At 40.4% G+C, this 26,579-nt stretch overlaps 1 protein-coding gene across 1 annotated transcript in view; it reads left to right on the forward strand.

The window, feature by feature from the left end:
• LOC149197834 (mitochondrial import receptor subunit TOM40-1-like) overlaps window positions 1-26,579 on the forward strand; it is a 376,128-nt gene that overhangs the window by 89,844 nt on the left and 259,705 nt on the right. Inside the window, exon 6 of the mRNA XM_089405991.1 lies at window positions 20,375-20,440. Coding sequence (XP_089262117.1) covers window positions 20,375-20,440 — 66 coding nt within the window. The remainder of the gene's footprint in view (window positions 1-20,374; window positions 20,441-26,579) is intronic.

Here is a 26,579-nt window from a genome sequence, read left to right on the forward strand (position 1 = left end):
TTCTCCCTCTTTCATTGTTGCCCCAACAATACTCGGATCGGGATTTCTTTGGTGCTAGAAATCCTTTAAGGAACAAGCTCCCTCTGAATTTCGATTTCTGTCATGGAAATCCTTCTGCCAACCACTGTTGAACCACTCCTCTCTGATCTCTCTTTGTTGTTGCTCAACACTGGATTTAGATTTCTTGGCAAGAAATCTTCTGAAGAACTGATACCCTCTACTTTGCTTTTGCCCCACTAGGTATTGTTCTGCACTATCAGAATCAACACCCCACTAGCAACTGCAAATGAAATTTTCTCTGCAGCTCTAGCCACGGAAACTGAAAAATAAACGAGACTCAACAGTCTCCGCGCTGGTCCAGTAGCCACTGCGCTGCCCTCTGCAGCAACAACGTCACCCAATTAGGCTGAGCAGGCTCTGTGTGAGCCTCCCTTAGTGACTCCACCCCTCCTCTACTCTCTTGGCCAGAAACTACGCTGTCTCTCGGGACAATTGCCTTCACGAACATAATTTCTTCTGTGCTTTCGCTAATGGCTTCAGTCCTCCTTGATCTGCAATTCCTCTGATACCATGTGAAAATTTCTGAATCTAACAAACCAGAATCCTATTGCAGTAAACTGATTTGCATTACCTACTCGTATTCTTCATTAACAAGTTATTTTCAGAAATATTCAGAAAATATTAATGCAAATACACTTTAGCCTACACCAATATACAAATAAAGTACTGAAAAATAAATGAGACAACCATGCAAAGGGCACACTTATTTTTGGACTAGACGTCCCAGGAATAACCCAATGCGAGAAAATAGATGCACCAACTATGGGGGTTTTATTATTAAGTAGATTTCTGAATACAACTAGGGTGCCAAAATCCGGTTCACCTAGTAGAGAATAAACCTGACAGAAGTACGTCTATCAAGAGACAAATATTCTGGCTAATCCAGCAACTGGATGAACAAACCGCACGGGTGACTGCGCTGTCCCCAGTTTTGTGCAGCGATGGCTGCTCCCAACTCTGCGCTGGAACTGCATCACCTCCTCCAGGAGCTGTGTCACCCTCCTAGTGAGCCTTCTCGGCTCAGAAATATATTTGCTGAACTGCTGCTCGATCTGCCTCATAGAAACCCCAACGCCGCCTCTAAGTGACTGCGTCAGCACCTCTAGCCTCTACGTCACCCTCTTGCAGCTGCGCTATCTCTCCCGGTGCTGCTCTATCTCTCTACTATGTATTCTCGGCCTTGAACGTGTTGTCGTTCTGTATTTTTGAGGTTGAGGGAGTAAACACATTAGACACCATCAAAACCACTTTGGAAGCTGGGATCTAGCCTTGCCAGCTTCAGAGGGGGATCTTTTTGTTTAATTTAGCTTTGTTTTAGTGTAAATTTTAGGCTAGTTATGACTGTACTTGTTTGTTTTGTTTCAATTGGTTTGGTTGATTTGAGTGTTATAATTCCATTGGGCTATGGAGTCTATAAATTAAACTGGATTTTGCATCAATTTTTAGAGTTCTCACAGGGCAAGCTAGGTTGCACTAACTAGATCTTTTTAGAAATTAAATGAATGGTGGAATAGCAGAAGTGTAAGGTTCAGTAGAAATCAAGGAGCAATTAAGAATTCCTTGATTTGACTTCAGTGGAAAACATTAAAATTAACAACAGCGAAAATAGGGCACTTTAAATAACGAATCCTATTTATCATAGTTTCTGTTGATTAATTCAGATTTGTAGGATAACAGAGAAAGGAAAAACAATGTTTAGACAAATAGACAGAAGAGACACATCACCATTTAGTACACCACATGAATCCCGTGAAAGGTCCTTGTATTATTAATGCTCTAGTGCTTTGAAAATTACAATATGCAGAAGGAAATTACATTTGGAAATCTAACCTTAATACTTCAAATAGTGAAGTATTTACAATGAAAATTACAAAAATGCTTTACAAAATCGCTGTCAAACCGACTGTGTATTATTAGCCTAATTACAAACTATATCATCTAATCCTGGCAAAAGAATAGGCCACGTAGGCTGTTGAATGGAAAGGTGGCCCTGTTTTTATGGTTTCGGTCATTGAGTCAATCTGAAACAGTGCTGTGATGTTGAACTGACCGTCGTGCTGGCTGCTGCACTGGCAAGTTGTTTTACTGCTCTTGAATTGTCCTTCAATCCAATAAATCAACCAATTCTTCCCATCTCTTTTCATCTGGCACTATCAATTTTATTACCCTGCGGTAAATTTCATCTACCTTTGTGTATTTGGCAAAAGTTGGCTTTACAGTAAAAATGTGTTTTACCTCATTTTGTACATGGAAATCATTTGACATGGTTTCCAGAAACGCCTTTGCTGTCATACTTCCCTTAATTCCACTGAACTTAATGCTGCTTTTAGCCACTTCTTTCATCTTCAGGATATAGTCTTCCTGAGTGATCAATTTGTCATTTATAACATAGATACTGGGCAATTCTTTTGGATTAAGGCTTCAATTCTGTTTGTGAACCTGTTTACCTGCAGCTTTAAGGTTTCACACCTTTCTTCCAACTGATCAATGAGATTTCTCTTTGTCAAGACTTTCTTAACTTCCAGAATGGTGGTAGTTCTATCACTAATTCCTACCTCCTCCAGCTCATACCTGGACTTTGAGTTTAAGAACTTGATTATATTAGAGGCTTCTGTGGGCATCTCTCCCAACTTTTCTCTTCCTTGCACAATAGTTTCTGTAGCCTTCTCTATCAGCTCTTTCTGCTCAAATATGATTTGGATAGAAGGCCAAATCTCATTCATAGAGTCTAATATATTCATCCAAATAGTTTCCTTGGCTTGGGCCAAGGTTTGACCAATTGAAGTGTCTCTCTCTACTTGGTGCAACTTCTCCAATAGTTTCTGGGATTTCTCCAATTCAGTAACTCGAGCAGCTTCAACTTTGGCCTTTTGCACTTCCAAAGCTTTGATTTGGCCCTGCAAAGTCTCAATCTCCTTTGACTGCAGTGACATGTTTTGTAGTGTCTGTGTTACCTATCAGCACTTGCAGTCTGAGTGGAGGAGGTAGGTGCAGTGGTTGCCCCTGTTGATGGAAGCTAAGAAATAGGTATAGCATCTAAGGGGAAAATGGCCATCTTCAGACTGTCTTCCTTCTCCTTTATCAGTTTCTCCATCTCTGCCTCCATCTGCCTAATCTGTATATTTTGTTCTATGATCAATTTCATCATATCTGCTTTCTGTGCTTCACCTTCTTCAATATCCTTGGTCATTGGATCCTCTGTGGCTGGCAGCTTGAGCTGCTTTCTTAAGGCTGCAATGTCCAGGTTCTTCTTTTTGACAATCTCCTCAGCAGCATTGACATATTTAGGGTCATACCCTATCTTAATCACCAAGTCTTCCAAAGACTTGATCCTGTTATCCTTTGCCAAAGAGGAGACTTTTTCCATCTTCAACTGTGACTGAACATTTGCAAAAGAAACATGCAATTTAGAAACTGACATAGCAGTGTTAGTTAAAGTAGAGGATATAATTTCACCAGTTTGCTTGTGCATTTCCATTTGATCAATGGGATGTATGTCTTTTGTGTTGAATTCAAATGTTGTGCTCTTGTAGTCTGCTGCTGATTTTGGCTGTGGAATCTGGGCCTCGAGAAAAGCCATCGGCATTTTGCCATGCTCTGTATCAAAGATTGACAACAACCTACTTTGTGAGCTGGAGGTCTGCTTCCAAAATTGGTTATAAGTGCTATTCTTTAGAATTTCATTTCTGAGCTTTATCTCCCTGTACCTGTCAAAAATTGTCTTCTCTTTTTGTGCTTGGACATTCTATGATTCCAGCTCAGTTTCCTTGTGACCTTGTGAAGATGAAGGTTTAGAAGGAGATGTTGTGAATTTGGTAGTTACAGGTGGTGAATCTGTGATGATGATGGCTGCCTGCTCTTCAGTTTCTTTGTCCAATTCTACTCTGGGAGTTACCTTTGCTCTCTTCCTATAGCTGATTCTAAATTCTTTAGCTTCACTTCCAGTTGTAGATGATGATCCTTCCTCCCTCTGTCTTTTGCTTGATTTTTCCCAAGGAATAGGAGTCTACAAACTAGAAGTAGAAACAAGCTGTTCTTCAGCTTCCTGCAAGGTATTTTCTGTCCACTCCAGCTGATTGGCATACTATTCTATGTCTAGCCTTGAAGTATGAATGTAAGGAGTGTTTTTGTTTTCCACTCTGAGCTTTGAGATGATGCCACAGGGGTCATAAGACCATGTAAAGCTTAGACTGAACTTCATTTCTTTAAGCATTCTATCTGCCTCTTCACCTGCTGTCCTTGTGTTGCACACAAATGGGCCCACCTATGTCTTTATTCTGAATTGTGCCTTCTTCTTGGCCACTACAAAGTGGATGTCATCTGAATTCAACATCTGCCTGATATACTCTAGGGAAAAAATCCTCATTGGGAGGTATTTGGGGAGTTTATAGGGGGCCAATTCACAACCATATACCCTGATTTTTGTGTAATTTTGGTATAAATACCAATCCCCTGTCTTTGCTTGGTCTGACAAATGCAAAATTCTCTTGATTTCCTCACTGATTCTTGGCTGTAGTGCATTGTTCAGAATGTCCTCACTGATTCTGCGTTGTATTGCACTGTTCAGAATGTTCATGGTTGGATGAACAAAGTCTTCGATAAACTGCTGATAATTGAATTCCTGTTGTTCTCTCATATCCAATGAGGCCTAAAAAATTATTGGCTGCTAGTTCCCTGCATCATCCAGCTTCTGCAATGCAAAACTGAATTTGTTTGCCTGATAATAGAGGAACATATAAATCAAAATAGAGGTGTAATTGAACACCTGTTCTGTAGGAAACTTTATGAACTGTTCATGGATATTATCAGCCAAAAATTGATTGAAGTTGAACACCAAGGAGGGCTTGCTGTTTGTGGAAAATATGGAGAGGAATCCTAAAATGGGCTCATCTACCCACTGATCAGAATGATAGCCTAAAATGTAAGAAATCATGGAAATAATCTGCTTGGCCTGATCAGGGAAAATGGAAGAAGGATATGGAGGATTCTTTTTGGGTAATTGGGCATTCTCTGGCAAGAAAATCTCAAAAATTCTGGCTCTGGTGGCAAAGTCTAGCTTTTGATAAAGCTGGGTGAGGGCTTCTAGGGAGAAAGGGGCAACATTTTCCACAGTTGGGGCCAACATCATTTGGTCAATGGATTGGGCTGTGATGGTGAAAAGAATGTCACCTGTAGGGGCAATGATGGCTCTTTGAGCAGGGACATAACAAGCTTGACACCTTCTGGTAAATTCTAAGGCTTGGAAAATATAATGGGGGAGGTTTGACTCCCAGAGCTCAATTTCATCGATTTTGTTTGTGTTTATCCTCTAACCAACAATACAATTCCAGAAAATCACAGTCACACTGAGTTTCATTTATCTTGTAATCCCTATCAGCTAAAGGTATATGATCTAAATCTACAGAAGGGGGAATTAAAGGATTAATAGGCTTATCTTGAGTCTTAGTTTTGGGAGGCATGACTGTAAACGTCTGAGTACAGGATGAATTTGCAGAGGAGCTTATCGAACATAGCAGAATAATGGATTGTTAAGAGAAAACGGAAAGAAATGTCAGTTTCTGTCGTAATTTGACTGCAGAATTGCTCTGATAGAGATCGCTGTGAGAATCTGTGAATAACAGAAAAAACAGGAGTGAAAAGGGGTGAGAATGACAGGCTCAAGAGATTTTAAACGCTGCGAATAGTCCCGTTAAAAATGGCATGGGACCGTAAGGTTGAACAGTTACCCGACAGAAATCGAATTGAATGGAGAACGGTCATTTTGGCCAGGAACGCATCTAATTGGTTCAACGGTCATGCCATGTGGCGGGCAGAGGGAAAGTGGTGGGGCGTGACAAAGTAGATGAGGGAAATCTGTTTCCGGAGGGGGTAGTGGGCGGTTAATGGTTTTAATGGGGGGGGTGTGAAATCACCAGAGGGCGACACGTAAGGGATGGGACCCGGCGGGAGAAACTGCTTTCCAGACTCCCCTCCCCGGCGATAAAGACAAAATGGAAAGGGGGGGCCGAAAATGGATGAGGTCCGTTGGTCAATTGCGGGATCAAATCCCGATGACTTCAAATGGTTGAACTTTATCAATAAACTACAAACAAGATTTCTCTGCTTGCGCCTTTAATATTTTCTTTTTAAACTTAGGATAAGGGAAAAATGAAACATATGAAGTACTTTGTTCCCAGCGCACATATTTCCCTTTTCATTATATCCTTAACTTAGGATAAAATTTATATATACAAATATTTATCCTTAATCTAATCTGCCTACCCTTAGCTAAACTAGCATTTTTTATTTTTATCTCTAGGGTGCACTTAGACTAGCAAACCCATTTTTATTTTCTTTTATACAAAATGAAAAAACTACCTAACCTATCCCTTATTTCTCCTATTGATCCAGATTAAACAGTTGGATCAATGTCATTTTCTAACTAACTAATGATTTACCCAGATTAAACTGTTGGGTAACTCTTTATTCTTTATCTCAATTTACATAAACTTAAAGGAGTTTAATCATGATTACACAGTATGATTAAACTAAAAACTAGTGATTGTGGCATTTTGAACGCGCTGCACACAACTTTTATTTTCAGTAATGAAGCAAAACTATCTATGAGTAGTGGCATTTAGACTTGCAACACTTTCGGTATTATTCCTTTTTGTTTATTTTTCTTTTGATGGGGTTCAATCTTTTCTTCTTTTTCAATATTGTTCTTTTTCTCTTTATTTTTCTTCTTTATACCCTCTTTTCATTTTTTAATTCTTTTTCTTTTATTCGGAAATCATTGACAGGTTGACAAGTATTTACAAAATAAGATTCTTGAGATACAATACTCAATTACCTTCAGATCCTACAAATTATAGGACCGTAACAAGACGAAAATCCAGTTGCCGAACTGCCCCTCTCTGCACTAGAAGCATACTCCGAAATTCTCAGCAAACCATGCCCTAGAATTTCGATCTAGCTCAAGTGCTGCTTTCCTTGTGTGTGTTTTCCATTTGACCCTAAGCCTTCCTTTATACTTTTTTTTGTTGAGAAATCAACGGCCGTGATCTAATCTCCAATCAACGAATAAGATTAAATTAGACTTGATCCTTGTCACTTAAAAGCTTCTCACCCATATTTTTATTAATACCCATTAATATTTTAATTTTCCTAAGTTTAGACTTACGGACCCCATTAAAAATATTAATTATTTTAATAAAATACAATCCGGGTGGAATTTCACCAAACGATTTCTGGGTCTTGGAGATCTCATGTGTTCTAGCCCTCTACAAAATTTTGGAGCTAGAGCACATCCGATGCTACCAAAAAATCAACACTCCCTCTTAGCGAGGAATGTGCTCTAGCAATACTTCCCAACAGAAGTATCACATTGATCCATGACATCGGTCCTCTGCGCTGCTGATGCTCGGCCTGCTGCCCTTCATCCACTGCGCTTCTGCATTCCATACTGCTGCCCATGACACTGCCACTGCCACTGCTGCATCTATACTACAAATTGCTCTCAATATGCTGCATCATGCTGCCCATAGCACTGCCACCGCTGAATTTGTACTACAAATTGCTCTCAATATGCTGCGTCATGCTGCCCATAACACTGCCATTGCTAACTGCTGCACTGGAACTCAATCACTGAGAAGTAAGCAATTGAAAAGCCACCCAAAAGCTGACATGCAGGTCAGTCTGGATGCCCCTTGACGCTGAAGCTACCTCTGCTGCTAATTTGTGTTGACCCTCTGATGCTACTGCACTGTTGTTGTATCTGCTCTGTGCTTTCCGCACTGCTACAATACTCCACTATGCTGCTTCAGACTTTCGCACTCTAGCTCTACCATTGTTGCTCCATCATCCCTAGCACCAACTAACTTCCGTCATTCTGCTACTCTCATTAAGGGCTCCCATAGCTGTATGTGATCCAAGAGTTTGGGCACCTCAAGATCCTGCCCCCTTACTGTAGTCCTCCCAACTACAACTCAATATTGCTCGACCTCTTCTCTAGAGGTGCATGAGCACTAATGGTGCCATCATCATCGTCCTCTTTATCAGTTTTTGCTGGAGCAGCCTTTGAGTCAGACTTCTCTTCTTTGCCCTTCTTCCGAGGGAACTACGTGGCGAAATGACCCATTTCTCCACATTTGAAGCATCTGACTTTGGATATGTCTTTCTTCTTCCGTTTCTGCTGCCTTTGCTGTGCTGCTGATGCAAGAACTGCATCCTCCTCTTCCTCCTTCTTGATTCTGATCCCTTTGCTGTTGCTTCCTGCCTTGGTCAACCGTCTGATCTCTTCTTGTTGAAGAGCTGCCCACATCTCCTCCCAACTAGAAAGAGAAACCCTGTCCAAGATGCTTTGGACAAAGGTTTCCCAGTCTTGAGTCACTGCATTTAGGGCAGTCTTGACCATAAATTCAACATCTGGTGTAGACCCCACGGAATGTAGCCGGTCACGGATCCTCTGCAACCTGAGAAGGAAGAGATCGATTTCTTCTCCCTTCTGCATTTGAAACTGTCTCAACTAACTTTCAAGCAACGTCTTCCGCTGAATGGAAGTTCCCTCGTACAATGTGGTCAAGGCCTCCCACATTTCCCTTGCTATGTCCTCATCAATATGTGGGATCACATGATCCTTGATCCCGTCCAAGATCATGCACTTGGCTTTTGCCTAAGCCTCCTTGTACTTCTTGAGAGGGTCAACATCGACTGGAACAACAACCGTCCTCAAATCATAATCCTTGATGCGATTTTTATCCAAAACTGCTAGGATCCTGGCCTTTCAGATGACGAAGTTGGATGCTTCATCCAACCTTTCCTGATCCATTAGTCCATTAACCACCATCTTTGCTCAAAAGAATGTCGAATTGGTTCTCTTCTCCCTCTTTCGCTCCTGCCTTAGCAAAACTCGGATCTGGATTTCTTTGGTGCTAGAAATCCTCTAAGGAACAAGCTCCTTCTGAATTTCGATTTCCTTCACGAAAATCCTTCTGAATTTCGATTTCCTTCACGAAAATCCTTCTGTCAACCACTATCGAACCACTCCTCTCTGATCTCTCTTTGCTGCTTCTCAGCACTGGATCTAGATTTCTTGGCAAGAAATCTTCTGAGGCACTAATTCCCTCTACTTTGCTTTTGCCCCACTAGGTACTGTTCTGCACCAACAGAATCAGCACCTGATCAACAACTCTAGATGAAATTTGCGCTGCACCTCTTGCCACAACAACCGAAAAAAAACGAGACTCAACAGTGTCTGCGCTGGCCCAGTAGCCACTGCACTGCCCTCTGTAGCAACAACGTCACCCAATCAGGCTGACGTAGGCTCTGTGTGAGCCTCCCTTGGTGACTGCGTCACGCCTCCTCTGCTCTTTCGGCCAGAAACTGCGTTGTCTCTCAGGACAATTGCCTTCACACACATAATTTCTTCTGTCCTTTCACTAATGGCTTCAGTCCTCCTTGATTTGAAATCCCTTTGATACCATGTGAAATTTTTTGAATCTAACAAACCAAAAATCCTATTGCAGTAAACCGGTTTGCGTTACCTACTTGTATTCTTCATTAACAAGTTATTTTAAAAAATATTCAGAAAATATTAATGCAAATACACTTTAGCCTACACCAATATATAGATCAAGTATTGAAAAATAAATGAGACAACCATGCAAAGGACACACTTTTTTTTGGACTAAACGTCCCCGGAATAACCCAATGCGGGAAAACCGATGCAGTAGCTATGAGGGTTTTATTATTAAGCAAATTTCTGAATACAACTAGGGTGCCATATCCGGCTCACCCAACAGAGAATAAACTCGGCAGAAGTACCTCTATTTGGAGACAAATATTTTGGCGAATCCAGCAACTGGATGAACAAACTCCACAGGCGACTGCGATGTCCCTAGTGCTGTTGTTAATTTTAGGTATGTTCTATGCTTAGAGCAATTTATTTCAATTTTCACAGTTAGCTCAATATCTTTTCCAGATTAGCAATCACATTAGCATTAAAGTAAACTGCAGATAGAACATAAACATAAATCGCAGAGGACAAGCCAAGACAAGAGGACACAAGATGTGGCGCTAGCCAAGGACAAACCCCAATGTGGGGAACCCTTCATCAATACTTCTTATATGTTCTTCAATAGTTCAGCAGAGTGAGAGAGATAGTACGTTTACAATGGAAGTCAACACTTTGACTTATCTAGATAAGAGCATAGATCATCTCTAAGAAGATGATACATGAGATCAGTTGAAGACATGCTGCTTCAACTGATTCTCCAAGGTGACTCCTTCACCTATCGTTGTGCTGCATTTCGTCATCATGCTGCACCTCACCGTGCTGCACCATGCTGCACCCATCATCACTATGCTGCATCTCATCATGCTTCATTAATCATGACTGTACCCATCACTGTATTGCATTATGTGCCATTGTTGCACCATGTTGCCATACTGACCTATGTGCTCGCTGCATCTTGCTTGCTTGTTGTCCCTAGCATGCTTGTTGTCCTTTGCATGCTAGCTGTCCCTTGCATGCTAGCTGTAACATTGCATGCTTGGTGTATTTGCTGCTAAGTACCATACAATTGTCCCAATGTTAGTTAGTTGTCCCTTTCATGCTGCTCTCCTTCGAAGACAGATTGCTCATGCTGTTCCGACAATTTCGGCTGTTCCCGATAGTTCCGGCAGTTCTAGCAATTTCGGTTATTCCCGGCAGTTCGTGATCCAAAATGGATTTTGGATAGACTCCAAAGTCTAAGGGGTCCTCACAGAGGAAAAATGAAAGTCCAAGAAAGTTCCTGGAAATAGCCCTATTGCAAAGATCTTTTCTTTCTGAATCTACTGCAACTTGAATGGGTTAAAATGGACTTAGGATGTAGAAGTTATCGCATAAAGAAGATGCCTTGTTTCTTTGAAAAAAGAGGCAAAAACCCCTAAAAATGGCAAAAAACCTTTAAAAAAGGAAATCGCATCGGAAAAAGGCAAAGGTCGGATTTAAGCGGAGGCGGAGGAAACTCCGATCCGCCGACCCAGTCGATCGGATCGGAGGCAGACAAAATGCAATATCGGGACCTGGATCTAGCGATTGTGATCATGCGATACGCCGATCGCCGATCATGCGATTCGCTAATCGTTGATCATGTGATACGCCAATCGCCGATCGTCGATGATCGGATCGGCGAATTGGCGTCGGCGATGCACAGAACCCTAGGCCGAGCGACATTGCGATCGCCGATATCGGCAATCGGCGATCGACGACCCCCGATGCCGATAAAAAGGCCAGACCCGATAAGTTTTCAAAGCCTGATTATATAAAATTTCAGGTCCGGGAATTCGGATTTTCATGTATTTCCCGTGTATTTGGGATTTTACCCAAAACACATATGCGATGTGATAAGCGATGAATCCGGACCCGAAAGGGTTTATAAATGAAAATATATATCATTTCAAGTCCGCCATAAAGCCATTTTTGCGCTATTTTCAGTGTTTTAATATATTTTTCAAATACAAAGGGAAACCACGAAACGAGCGGGATTTCGAGCGGGTCGAAGGCGGTAAGTGGTTTTGGCCGGGCTCTGCCCAAGCCCATACACTCACTGCCACGTGGCTAGGCGTCGGAGAGAGAAAACCACCCTTTTCGGGCGGGTAATCTTCGTGTGTGTTAGCCACCCGAAATCAATAATCGCCGTTGATCAACGAGCACTGTGATGGCGTCCAAAGACAGATCCGAAAGGATATAAAGCGGAATTCATAATATTTGAAGTCCAATAAACAGTGATTTGGCAGATTTTTCCCGTGTTTTATAGTGTTTCTATGTGTAAGCAGGGAACGACTGTTTATGGGGGATTTCAAGCGCCGATGGTTCCTTCCGTTACAGAACAGGTGGCCACCATCCTTGAAGGCATTTAACAATGATTGCTAACGCTCAGAGGGGGATTTGAGCGGACCGAGATAGGGAGCCAGAGAGCCCAGAAGAGGAAATGAACAGACAGTGCCAATTGGCTTAAAAGCCATAGAATGACAGTGAAAAGAAAAGCGCTGAGATAGGAGCGCAGAAGGCTAAGCCAAGCAGGAAGCAGAGGCAAAGAAAGAAGCCATGGCCGAAGAGCCAGAGCCAAAGCCAAGAGCCAGAGCCAAAGTCGAGAGCCAGAGTGAGAGTCGAGAGCTAGAATGCCTAGAGCTTCAAGAGCCAGGGATAAAATGGTGTCTAAACCCATTGTTTCTGTGTAAAACCATGGAGTTGAACCAAGAGCTTGTAAAAGGACTTTGCCATAATCCCAGAGAGCCTAGTCGAGTTGACTAGAGCTCAAGGAGATGTAGCCCAAGAGTTTTGGGTGAACTCCTCATTAAATTGTTGTTTTATGTGTTTGTTTTTACTGCTGCATTGTTTACTGTTATATGTATGTGTTATATCAACATAAACAACAGATTTTAAAGTACATAAACAACTTAAAATAAATACCAGCATACATCTTGTCTTCAAGCACACATTTTCAATTTTGCATTGGTTAATCAATAAGACTTGGGAATATTTAAGCTTTGGAAATGGGAGAGTTTCTTGCAAGTTAGGCAAGAAGCCTAAGTGCCCCATTTTCAGATCAGGTGGTATGAAAGCCTGAGATTGATTGACGTCACCTTCAAAGAAGGTTATATCAGAATGCTTGATTGACAGAGCAAAGATTGCTTGTCTGAAAGGTGTTTAAACAGTCAGAGGTTGATTGTGTGCTTGTTGCAGACTGACTATTATTTGAGTTTGCAGAGGTGAAGGGAAAGTTGTTGATAGCTCAGTCCAGGAAGGACAAGAAGGAAGAAGGGCTGAATGCATTCTTCTATTCCCAAGGACCTCAAAACAATCCTTGAAGCACAAGAGGTTTGTTGCAAAATGTTGTTTAATAAAGCACTTTATTAATCTTGTTTGAAGTTCTTTTGTTCATTGGTATAATGACAACTTCTACAAGTGAAAATCCTCAAATTCCTCCTTCATTATAGGACTCTATGATGGAGACTTGAAGCAAGACTTGTTCATCATGATGGACAAGGTGAGAGAAATGTATGAGAATGGAAGGAAGAGCAGCATACTTAGAGAGTAGTTGAATTCCATGAAGGAAGAGAAGCAGTTGCTTTCTGACAGACTGTAGGAAATGGAGAGGCAACTTCATATTGCAAATATGAACCTAAAAAGGATGCATGAGTTGGAGTCACAACTCTTTGTTGCCAAAGAAGCCTTAGTCAAGTATCAGCTTGAAGAAGAGGTAAGCCATTCCGGTTTGTCTTCAAATTCCTCTAAGAATGCTTATATTGGTTCTTTTGAAAAACATACCAAAGGCATAGGTTCCAAGCTAATGTCCAAGATGGGCTATGAAGGAAAGGGCTTGGGAAAGCATGCACAAGGTATTATCGGACCAATAATGGTTGAGGAAATGCCTAAGTATTTGGGTCTTGGCTATGGACAATCTTATGGAGAGAGTTCCAAAGCTGCCATGAAGGCCATTGAAACAGCGCCAAGAAGAAGTTGCATTGCAGAGTGTGAAGATTGTGTTCATGAGGAATGCAATAGGTTGAAACATCACTTGCAGGATGCAGGTGTTCAGAAGCACACACTTGAACCAAAGAGTTGTGGAAGCTCTAACAGCCTTGAAGAGATTGATGGTGTTCCAAAGGGAGCCAGTTCTTCATTTGCTTCACTTCCTCATGAAGGCAATAAAGGTGAAAGAGGCAGGTATAAATCTAGTTCTAATCATATTCCTTTTGATTTCGCAAAGCATGATAAATTTCCACATAAGCATGGGAAAAGAATTGCATGTTCCTTTTGTGGTTTGGATAACCATCATGTTTCTAGATGTTGCAAGAGAATGGCCACATACAGGAAACTTTTGAAGGAAAAGAAGCAAAAAGCCAAAGGTCCATTGGGCAAGGCAAATCATGTTGCCAAAAGGATGCACACGTGTTGCACTTACTGCCATAAGCAAGGGCATCTTGCTGAAAGATGTTGGACTTTGAATCCGGCAATGCTTCCACAAAAGCTAAAAAAAGTGGAAAGAGAAGATGGCAGAAATGGAAAGGAACATTCCATGACTGATGTGTCTCAGGATGATTCACATGTTGATGCTGATGTGCAGACAAAGGTAGTACCTTTGAAAGGGATTGGTGAGAAATGGCTAGAGTTCTTATCCAATTAAGGTTGCATGTCTAGTGATGCATCTATTTGCATTTCTTTGTTAATGAGATGCAAGTTGCAGGTTCTTACCAAGAAGGTTAATGGAAAAGTTGAGTAGAAGACTCACTTTATTGCTGCAACATTATATTTCATTCCAGCTTCGAAAATACAATGTGCTTAAGTGAAAGTTGAAGGATGAAATGCATGCATGAGCAGGAGATGCCTGAACACATGGATGTTGATGATTTCCTTGTTTTTGAACATGTATGTGTAATTAACTTGTAGGGTCGATTGCTTGACATACATGTGATGCAATGTCGACTTGGGAGAAGTTAACTTGGTCTCTAAGATGGCGATAATAATGAAAGTGTTTCATTTTTGGAAAGGAGTCCTAATGGTATTCTCGGCCTTAGACGAAAGTCCTGCTACCGAACTACCCCTCTCTGCACTAGAAGCTTACTCTGAAATTCTCAGCAAACCAAGCCCCAGAATTTCGATCTAGCTCAAGGGCTGCTCTCCTGTGTGTGTTCTCCAACTAACCCCAAGCCTTCCTTTATACTTTTCCTATTGAAAAATCAACGACCGTGATCTAATCTCTAATCAATGACTAAGATTAAATTAGACTTGATCGTTGTCACTTAGAAGCTTCTCACCCATATTTTCATTGATACCTATTAATACTTTAATTTTCCTACGTTTAGACTTAGGAACCCCATTAAAAGTATTAATTATTTTAATAAAATACAATTGGGTGGAATTTCACCAAACGATTTCTGGGTCTTGGAGATCTCATGTGTTCTAGCCCCTCCACAAAATTTCGAAGCTAGAGCACATCCAATGCTACCCAAAAATCAACATTAAACAATAGCAAATTCTGAATATATCTCTGGAAGCCTTCCCGGCAATCCAGTTACAGAGAATAAACCTGACAGAGACCTCTCACTATCCCTGGAAATCTTGGTTGATACAGCCCTAGAATGATTGCCTTCGGCTTTTCTGGCTGCCTCTACCTCAGCCGAACGTCAAGCTATCTAGGGATAGCGTCAATCCTCTGGTTGGTGGATTTGCTGCCTAGGAGATTTGATTTTTGCCTCCCGGTCTCACACCCTGGCAAATTTCGGACTCCTTGGCTTCTGCGCTGCCTCTGTGTGGCTTTGCATCAGCCCCTCTGGCTCAGCGCTACCATTGCTAGATCTCCCTCTGCCTTTCTCTACTGATGATTCTCCGGCTTGGAAAATATCTCTCTCTCCAGATGCTATCCCTGCCCCTCAACTGCAGGAAATCTTCTTGATCGAAATTTCCTCCTAAGAACTTCTCACTTCAGAAATTCGATCTCTTGATCTCTTGGTGTGTTTTCTAAGTGACCCTCAAGCCCCTTCTTATATCTTCCTGTTGGACAATCAACGACCTAGATTAACTCCTAATCAAAGGCTTAGATTGTTTTGACTGGATCTCCGTCTTTTTCTAGAAATTACAGCCACAATTAGATTAATACCGATTAATATTTTAATTTTCCTAAGTTTAGACTTAAGAACTCCATTAAAAATATTAATTATTTTAATAAAATCGTCTCTGGGTGGAAATTCTCAAAATGGTTTTTGGGTTCTTTGGAATGCATGTGCCCAAGCCTCCCTGCAAAATTTGAGGCCTAGAGCACATCTGATGCTTCCCCAAATCAACAAAGTACCAGAGCCTTGTGGACCTAGTGATCATGTGAATCTAGAGAGGGAAGATGATGAAATAGCACATGTAATGTGCGGAGGGGAATGAAAAATATGAAACGGGGAAACATGACTGTGCTACCAAAATCAGGGTTTCGCAAGTAGTGCACATCTTGAAGCTATGAGCCAATAGGGGAGATCCCACGGGACTAGGGTTGAGGATTAAGCCCCCATTTAAGGTTGAGGGAACACGACTACAGTGGAGACCCTTCCTCCTTCCAAGTTACCCAATAATCCATACCCAATATGCCCAAGGAAAAAAAAGCGCAAGCGCTTGATTGCATAATGAAAGACATACCTTTATGATTAGATGACCCACCTTCAAACATACACTCTTGACAGATGGGCGAGGGGACATATGATTGGTTCAGGGAGTGGAGATCAACTGACACAATATATTGGCCATGTTGACCACTACGGGTCAACTACCCATGCAGTACACCCCCTTTTTTCTTTGCAAAAAGGGGTAGCACCTGATCAACGTGTCCATGCCATCCTGCAGTCATCAGCAGCTTGATCATTTTAATTGTAAACCCAGTCTGCATGTATGAATTGTAAATAATCTTAGCAGATATGAGTCGTGTATGTAAATTGCCTAGGTGGACCTAACTTTCTAATGGTAATCTATGTCCCGGAAGGTTTTTCGTCTCACTGATCCATGATCGGCAGAGTTTTCCTTCAGCCTGACCCCAAAGCCGGGATGGATTTTGTCATTAGAATTTTAGGAGAATCCTAGTGCGTTAATCTGCTAGATTATAGTTGTGTCGCAGAACTGGGTGGTTTATGAGGGTCTATGATAAAGGGGTTTTCCCCCTTAAGATGTAAATTGTAAAAGTCATGATGTAAAGTGTCTTGAGGGTTGGAAAATGTTTTAAATCCCCTCATGAGTCCTAAGTCTTAGGTCCTAGGAGATTTTTTCAAAGGCTAAGTTCGAGGATCCATTTTAAAATGAATTAAAAAATTAAAAAATAATTAAAAAATAATAATAATAAATAAAAAATAAAAAATAAAATATAAAATTAAAAAATAAAGCAAAAACCCTAAAATAATAAAATAATAATATTTTGAGTGAATGCATGTAAAATATCATTTTTTAATAAATCGACGGATGAGATTAAGAGATGTCTTGTTTCTCATCAGCGGTCCAGATCATTTCGACATGGATCACTCGAACTAGCCGTTGGGATCTTTTCCTTTAAATAGGGTGCTAGGGGTCAGTTGAGATCAGATTGGATCTGTGAGTCTTGTGCTGAAGAAGCTCTCTTGTAGTTCATTTTTTTTTGTGCAATAAAGAAGACTTTGGGGTTAAAAATCTTGCTGGTGTTACTCTTCTGAAAATGTTGTAAGATTGTTTTAGTTTTTCTGCATAATTTTATTTTCAGCCATTGATGATAGCTTAAAGAAGATTGATCTAGGCACAGGTATCTTGTCCGATCTTTGGGGTTTGAATAATAGTTTAGATTCTGAAATATAGTGGTAGGTATCTCCATTTGATCGGGGTTTCACTATTGTTTTCTCCTTCTATGTTGATGGTTGATTTTAAGCTGTGCAGGGAATCCTTTTTTCAGATTATCGGGCGTTAGGGGAAGTTCTCGGCTGAACCAGCCAACTCCCGGGTTGTGTTTTCTGAAAGAGCCCAGCCAGTTCTTGATCCCGGGCTTATCATTCGAAATATATTTTTATGAATGCATGCAGGGTTTTCTGAAGCGTTTTACAATAAATCAAATTTTGAAAATATTAATGCTGTTATTGCTAAATCTGGCTATTCTAGAGCTGCAATTTTTTTTTTTGTGATTTTAGGTTAGTTCTGAAGGGTTTTACTTTAAAATTTTGTGTATATCTGCCGGGTTTTGTTTTCTTCTTGCAGGTTATAGGTGCAGGTTTTGAGAAATTTTCAGTGGTTTCTCTGGGCAATCTGATTACTGTTGCTTGGGTTCTTCAAAATATTTTTTGAGAAGATTCAAATTTTGGACCCGCAGTGCCCTTCAACCGCTGTCCCACTAGCCACTGTGTGTTCATCTCCGCTGAGGATCCTGACGTTTCGGTTTTTCATTTTTGCTGGGGACGTGATTGTATATGAACGACAGCGTTTTGGTTTTCGAAGGAAAGGCACATTTTTGAAACACTGTGAGCATCAGTATAATCAAGGCGCACATAAATCGATCCGCATTCCTGTCCGCCGCCGTCGACCTGTGTAAATTTGCTGAACTCACTTCCGTTTGCAAGTTTCAACATTCCACGCAGGGCAGTCGACCATCATCACGCAGCCATTTCGATTTGGATAGTAGCGTCTGCTTCAAACCTGAAAATATATACCCACGCGTTTTTTGTTCACCATAGTCAGCTGCATGCTTCAGGTTTGCTCAAAAAAAAAAAGTTGACGTGAAGCATCGATCTTCTATGCGTGGGCACGACTGTGTAAAATCTTTCCGGCGTGAATCATTTTCGCTCCAGAGTCCGACGTCGAAGAAGCATCCCGCCGCTGGAAATCGTAGTAAGAGTTCGTTTCTCTTGTGGGTATATACGTGAGTTAGGGCGTATGTTCCTGGGTTGTATGCGGTGAGTTAGGGCGTATGTTCCTGCGGTGGTTCTGAAAGGTCATGCATGTTTTCGCATTTTTTTTTTTGGCTCAGATATTAGTGTCTGCCTGTTTTATTGCTTCAAATTTAATGTCATATGTTACATGTTAGGTTTTAGTTTAGTATAGTCTCGATATTTTTTTTGTTTAGACTTAAGCTTTTTTTTTTTTTAGGATTTCGTTAGGTTTCACTTTCATTTTTTAATTTATTTTTGTTTCTTTTATTTTATTTATATTTATTTTTCAATCTTTATAAAAAATACCAAAATTAATTTTTTGTTTCAAATTTGGTTTTATAAAAGATATATAAAGGCAAAAAAAAAATTAGAAATCATAAAAAATCATAAAAAAAAAAGGGAAGGGAAATGAATTTTGCAATTTCAGTTTTAGCCCGGGAAATTTTTAGTTTTCATCTTTTGTGCTGAGGCTAATATTTTGGCGTCGGAGTTAATTTTTATCGTGTTTAAATTTTCATTTAAAGATTGACTGCATATATGTAATCTCTGGTGGTTGTTTAAAGCATTTACTCTTTTAAGTTGCTGAGCTATTGAGCCTTTATGGTTATCTTGTATCTAGCAAAAGTTAAGCTTTTCATGATAAATGATCGCTCTTCATGGTTTATATTGTTGCAGTATCTCATACTTAATCGATTAAACATCAACTCCAAAAGGCACTGGTCTGCTAAATTAATTAAATCATTTTAGTGCTCATCATATCGTGTCTCCCAACCAACTGGTCGACAGTTGGTCTTCGTCATTTCATAGGGTCTACCCCCCTTAGCCGCGGGAGACAAGCTTAAACGGAGAGATCGGGGATCAGAGTGACAACCCCCGGTCTGAGCGTTGTCGTGTCAATCTGTGCGACAACAGGCCACACTGATCGCTGTTAGGGGCTGTTGGCTGCCGGCTGAAGACAAATCTAGGAGAAAAATTCTCCTATGGGGTCACTCACTAGTGGTGGTTAACAGGGTGCTAACACAACCTTCATGAAACTGTGATTAGGGTTGATGACCATGGTTAGGCCATGATGAAGGCCACCTCGATCATGAGTAGAACAGCTACATTCTGAATAGCTGCAGCAAATATAATTAACATGACATATTGATGAAAATTTGAACAATTTAGACAAGAAGAGTGCTTTGTGTATTAATTGTTTTTGTCCTGGATTGTTGGGATGCAGTTATTGCCATATAAAGTTGGGAGTTGCAGTTATTAGGGGTGGATTTGATAGGCGAGAGAATTATATATATTTATGACCTGATTTTGACACTTGCTGCTCACTTATGATGCAAGAATAGTGGGGTGAGTGGATTTATTATTTTCTATTTTGTTTTCTCTAAGTTGACTGTGTATATGGAGTTTATAAATAGTGGATTATAGTACGTGTATATTAGACAACAATTCTTGCATATCATCTTCATGTTTGTGATGATGATCATAAGGAAAGGATATTATGGACTCAGTTTTCAGTCAGTCGGGCTTTAGAGATTGTCACATCCACAGATAGAAGACACAAATCACAGAAAAAGTGATCTTTAACCATTAATAAAATGCTTTGAAGTTATGCAATCACATGACATAGCATTCTATTGGGTGTGAGAGGTAGCAAAATTTAGAGAATTGCATTGTTTTAATTTTAAGTGTATACTGAATGTGGAGCCCCTAGATGTCATTTCTTGGTTTGAGATTTTTGTGATTTCCTATCTTGTTTTCTTTCTTCCATAAAATTGATAAAGGTGATCAGTCCTTTGACATTAATGAATTCTGTTGATATGGAAGGGAAATTTTGTATATTGCTTTTGTATAATTTCAGATTGGTCATTTCTACAGTGGTGAATGTGTTAAACCATGACAAACTCTTATTGGCCTTGTTTTAATTCAGGGTAAAGATTTCAGAAGCCAAATTCAACTGGGCAACAATGCTTTTTATGGTGCAAATTATATTCAGGTAAAATATAATTTAAGTGTTTGTTTTGATATTTTAAATGTTTCTTATTTCATACCTTCTTTGTTTTTCCACAGTTGATTTTCGAGCTTGAAATCAGTCTAAGATATGCACCGTTTCTTCTGAGGGACATATCTGAAGGTTTCAGTATCATACAACCCTTAGGGGCACAGGCTTATATGCTTATCATTTTTTGACTTTCTGGATGGGAATTCCCTTGTCACCCTGTTTTTAGATTTGCCGTAACTTGCTTTGTTCCATGAAGTAATATGTGCCATATTTAAACAAACCATGGGACTTGAACCTGTAAAAAAATGGGAATGCAAATAGATGGTAGGGGTGGAGTATAGATTCAAATAGAGTCGTTTCATACGACCAGCCTTTAGGTAGATCACACGATATTTCATTCATTAGGTAGGTTGTGAAACCTCGCTGGGAAAACTACTATCACTAATGACACCTTATTAAACAGTTTGATCACTTGACTTAATGTGATTCCTTTTACACATTAAAATATCTTTATTAAGCTTTTTGTTCCTAGTATTTTAGTTGAAATATTCCAACACTCCCGCTTCCCTTGGAAATATTAATTTTTAATTATCTACCTCCTCCATAGTTAACTTTAGATTCTTAGAACTTTCACATTACAAAATAATAGGAACCACATGTTTTATTTTCTGCATAGCTTTGTCTTTAGTTGTTGGGACATCATTGGTGATCCATATCATTGTTGTATCCCTCATCTTGAGCGGAGAATTCCATTAAACTCGCTTAAGAAACAAATTTGTCATATCCTTTCATTGAAGATAGGATATTACTAAATCCACCTGAGCAATTATATTGGCAGTCTTGAATCTTCTTTCATTAAAGAAAAGATATTGTATTCACCTTGACAGGTGGAGTGTTCTAACTAATGTAACCCGTTGGAGATTTATTTGTGTTGTTTAAAGGATATGGTCTTTCTTAATTGTTTCAAAATAATCAGCTTCTTCCTTGTCTAATTCCTCTTTGTTTGAAGTCCAAGCTAGATTGGTGTTTTTACTCCTTTTTATTTTACCTTTAAGTCTGTTGTTTGCTTGGATTTTATAGTCCTATACACCATGGGTCAAATTTCCACACTAAGCATGACCTTCCCTTTTTTCCTCCATCCCCATTTCCTAATATTTTTCTTGATTTTCTTTTATCTAACCGGCTTTGCCTTTGTCTAGGTGAAGTTTGTTGCCCACCCCTTCAAGATTGAATCCATTTTGGGATTGTTGTTTCTTCTTCACCACGTTCGTAGCTCTGTGGATTCCACTATTGGCCGAGATTAGTACCCTTATCTTCGTTGTTGCTCCTTGGAGACCATAGCCTTAACCAACTCCTCAAGGCAGGATTACTATTGGTTTGTGGATATTACATGTCTCTCATAGTCGGTGGGCATCTCGATGCTTCACCTTTCCCGAATTCAATACTCTCTTGATTCCTTTGAACATTTCTTGTTTACCAAGGGATGAACAATATCACCAAGGTTGAACAATATCACTAGATAGGACATCTAGAGGTAATATATATAGGTCACTTGGATCCCCCAACTATGGGGTTGAGTCCTAAGATGGCCTACTATATGGAGCCCTTTATGGAGTTTAGGGATGGCCTCATTGCCCCTCATACACTTCGACACTGAATGCATGTACTTAAGATCTTGATGGGACAGTTCAAAGTTGGCTCACATTGTGTTTAGGGTGATGCTAAGCATCACATTCTTTGGGTGGAGATGATCAACTAGCTTTGTCATCTATAGGAGATTAAGACAAAGGGGCTTTCATTTTTTGATGTTCCATTTACTATGAGATTTGTGGTTAATTTTACTATCACTTTAGGGAGTCCTAGAATTTTCTCCTCACTTTCTTCTAGTATTTGGACTAGAGATGCTTGGCCTAGTATATAAATCATGCCCTTGGATTCAGATCCAACTCCATTCAACTACTCCTAGACCCCCCAACCAAGGGGTTGAATCCTAAGATGGCCTTCTATGTGGAGCCCTTTATGGAGAGGGATGACATTATTGTTCCTCCTTATACACTTTAACAATGATGCATATGGTTAGGATCCTGATGATATAACTTACAGTGGGATTACATCGACTTTAGCGTGATGCTAAGCATCACATTCTTTAACTGGAGAAGACTAGATAACTTTTTTGATGTCCCATTTACTATGGGGTTTGTGGTCTATTCTACTCTCTCTTTAGGGGGACTTAGAACTCTCTATTTTCTTTATTTAGCATCTAAACTAGTGATGCTTGACGTTGTATATGGACAAGGCCCTTGGATTTAGATCCAATTCCCTTCAACAACCTCCCTTGTGAGACACCACTAGGTTGATCATGTTTTTCTTTCTAGTGCTCCAAGAGGATAGAGATACCAAGAAACAAGTAGACAATGATACCACCTCACTTTCCAAATCCACGAAACCTTGGTGAACCACTCAACCTCCCTAGAGATCATTGTGAAGTTGTTGTCTAAGATTGCAGGTTAGTTCACTGAACTATTATATTGATAGCCTCCTCCAAAGCTCAATGATAGGGGGTTCATCTAGGAAATATGATATACCATGACCGAACTCCTCCCATTATCCATCTATATGGAGTTTACTTTCTTCAACCTTGGATGTTATGAGAAACATAAATATTGAGATTGTAGTTATGTTGAGAGACAATTCAACCTCCTCCTTCCCCTCCTTCTCTTCTGCAGGAGACAACAACAACACTGGGACATGTTGAGTACCCCTATTGGTTTTACTTGTGTGTGACATTTTTCTTTTTGGCCCTAGGGTTGTGTATTTTCATTAATCAGATGATTCTTGTATTGGCATTATTATTTATATGCTTAGGTTTTAGGGTTGTGTATTCTCATCAATGGGATGATTCTTGCTTTGGTATTTAAATTTTAATAGGAGTTTCCCTTAGCAATTCAATTAACCTTTTTATGGTCATTTGGTGATATTAATAAACTTATCTTATCCTATCTTATCTATCTTTTACCTCTATTAAAGAAAAGTTGTTCCTCATTTTATTTACCATACAGCGCAAGGCTAGCAGGCTGCAATAGTGCGAGAGGCACGGGAGTGTTGCACCAGTGCAGGATGGCACAGAGAGGTGTGCAACGGTGCGATATGCAGGGAGTTGTTGCAGCAACGCATAGGTCAGAGAGGGAGCACTTGTTAGCGACAGAGGGAGCTTCAACATCGAGAGTGTCTCTAGCGTGATAGAGATGAGACCAGTTACTTACTTCTCAGTAACTAAGTTGTAGTGCAACAGTTAGCAGTGGCGGTGCTATGGGCAGCACGATGCAACATGATGAGAGGGGATGTAGTGCTGACGCAGCAGTGGCAGTGGCAGTGCCATGGGCAGCAACACAGATGCAGAGGGAGCTGTCGTACAAATGCAGCAGTGGCAGTGGCAGAGCCATGAGTGGCAGTACGGGATGCAACAGTACAGATGATGGGCAACAGGGCTAGCATCGGGGACCGATGTTAGATGATTAGACTAATACTCAATGAGGAGTATTGCTAGAGCACAATCCTTGCTAAGAGGGAGTGTTGATTTGGGGTAGCATCGGATTTGCTCTAGCTACGAAATTTGGTGGAGAGGCTAAGGCACATGAGATCTCCAATACCTAGAAAGGGTTTGGGCATATTCTAAACAGTTTAGGAGATATTAAAATAATTAATATTTTTAATGGAGTTCCTAAGTCTAAACTTAGGGAAATTAAAATATTAATGTGAATTAATATAAAATTGTGTTAGAATGGTCCAAAAGTCATGGATCAAGCCAGATCTAATCTTAGCCATTGATTAGGGACTTAATCTCGGCCGTTGATCTGTCAACTAGAAAAGTATAAGAGGAGGCTTGAGGGGGTCACTTGGAGAAGACACCAAGAGATCAAGATTTTGACTTTCTAGGGTTGGATTTGTTGAGAAAGTTGAGAGAGTGATTAGGAGTTGCAACTGAGGGGCAGTGAATATAGAAGCAGAGAGACAAAGATAGTGCCGGGAGGATTAGTGCAGCAGCTGGGAAAGCTGACGCAGAGGGTAGAAGCCGGAACTGCCGGCAACAGTCGTGAAAGCTGACGCAGAGGGCAGAAGCCGGAACTGTCGGAACCTCCGGGAAAGCTGACGCAGAGGGCAGAAGCTAGAACTGCCAGGAACAACCGAAATTGTTGGGAACCGCTGGAACAGTCGGGAAAGCTGACGCAGAGGGCAGAAGCCAGAACTGCCAGAACAACCGGGAAAGCTGATGCAGAGGGCAGAAGCCGGAATTGCCGAGATTTTTCTTTGTTGGGTGAGCCGGATTTTGCATCCAGATTGTATTCTGAAACTGCTTAATAAATCAAACCCTTAGATGGCTGCATTAATTTTCCTGCATTGGGTTTTTCTGGGGACATTAGTCCAAAAATAACGGTGTCATTTGTGTGCTTGTTTCTGTTTCCTTCAGTTGATGATCTGTAATGTGTTGAGCATGTACTTGTGTTTATTTTCAGTATTTACATGGTAAATAACTTGTTAATTTATCAGAACAAGTAGGAAGGAATAAATCAGAAAGTACATGGAGGGTTTCTAACGTGTCAGACTTAGAAATTCCAACAAACAGTTTGCAGTGCAGGGGCAGTTGGTAGTGGCAATAGCAGCACAGATGCAAAATTTCAGAGGGAGCTGTAGTACGGATGCAATGTTGACAGTGGCAGTGTCTGTAGCAATACAATTGTAGCAGCAACGTAGTAGTTGGTGGACAACATGTCAGACATGAGCAGCGTAGAGGATGATGTTATGAAGCCAGGACGATGCTTCAGTGGGAGGCATTGCTAGAGCACATTCCTCGCTATTAGGGAATGTTGATTTCTGGTAGCATCGGATGTGATCTAAGTCTCAAATTTTGTAGGTAGGCTTGGACACATGTATTCCAAAGAACCCAGAAAGCGTTTTGGGAAATTCCACCCGGAGACAATTTTATTAAAATAATTAAGTATTTTTAATGGGTCTCTAAGTCTAAACTTAGGAAATTAAAATAATTAATGGGTATTAATCTAACGGTGGGTGTAACTTCTAGAAGAAGACAAGGATCAAGCAAAAATGATCTTAGCCATTGATTAACTTCTAATCTGGGCCGTTGAATGTCAACGAGGAGATTATTTAAGGAGGCCCTAGGGTCATTTGGAAAATACACCGAGAGATCAAGAAGATTGAATTTCTCAGAGAGGGTAGCGCAATAGTTGCTAGAGGAGTGATCAAAGTGATCTTTTGCAGTGAGGGCAGAGATAGTATCCAGAAGAGGGAAGCAGTCCTGGGCCGGAGAGTACAAGGCAGAGAAGGCAGAACAATGTCTAGAGAGAGGTAGACGCTGGCTCACGCAAAGTTGATGTAGTGGTAGTGCAAACCTTAGAGGGAGATCGAATTCCTGCTAAGGAAATCGAGTTTCAGAAGCTGGGAGCCGGGGTGTGAGACCGGGAGGCAGAAATTTCTAGCCAGTAGAGGATCCAAGGAGGAACAACATGATTCCCAGCAAGGGTGACGCAGAGACTGTGTAAGGCTTACGCAGAGGGGATGCAGAGGCCACACAAAGGCTCTAGTCCAGCGTGATCAGACTCAAATTCTTCCAGTGACAGGGTGAGAGCATCTCACAATTTGTTTTGTCTAGTTTCTCTCCATATCAGATTGCTAGTTGAGCATCCAAGAAATTATACTTAGAATTACTACTGCATAATAATAAAACTCTCAAATCTGCTGCACCGATTTTCCCACATTGGATTTTTCCAGGAACATTTGTCCAAAAAAAACGATGTTATTGTGTTGTATTTTCTTTCTTGCTCATTTTCTTGTTTCCGCATTATATTTAATTGAGTGAAGGCTGTAGTGTATGTATTTCGATATTTTCCGTAATAAACTGCAAGTAATTGGTTTAAAGGAATTTAACAAATAGGAAAAATATCATGAGTTGTTGCAGTAGGGATTCCGGTTTAGAAATTTTCACATAAACAACATAAGAGAATCCTTTCCTCAAGGAGCAATTATTATCTATGGAGCATGAGAAAATGATAAATTTATGTTACTTATGTTCTTATGATGAGCAACAAGTAAATTTTATGACAGCAGCAAGCTAACA

This window comes from Pinus tabuliformis, chromosome 2_2, assembly GCF_031772625.1.
Source record: "Pinus tabuliformis cultivar Carrire ecotype Pingquan chromosome 2_2, CPIR1, whole genome shotgun sequence".
In the NCBI taxonomy this organism is placed as follows: Eukaryota; Viridiplantae; Streptophyta; class Pinopsida; order Pinales; family Pinaceae; genus Pinus; species Pinus tabuliformis.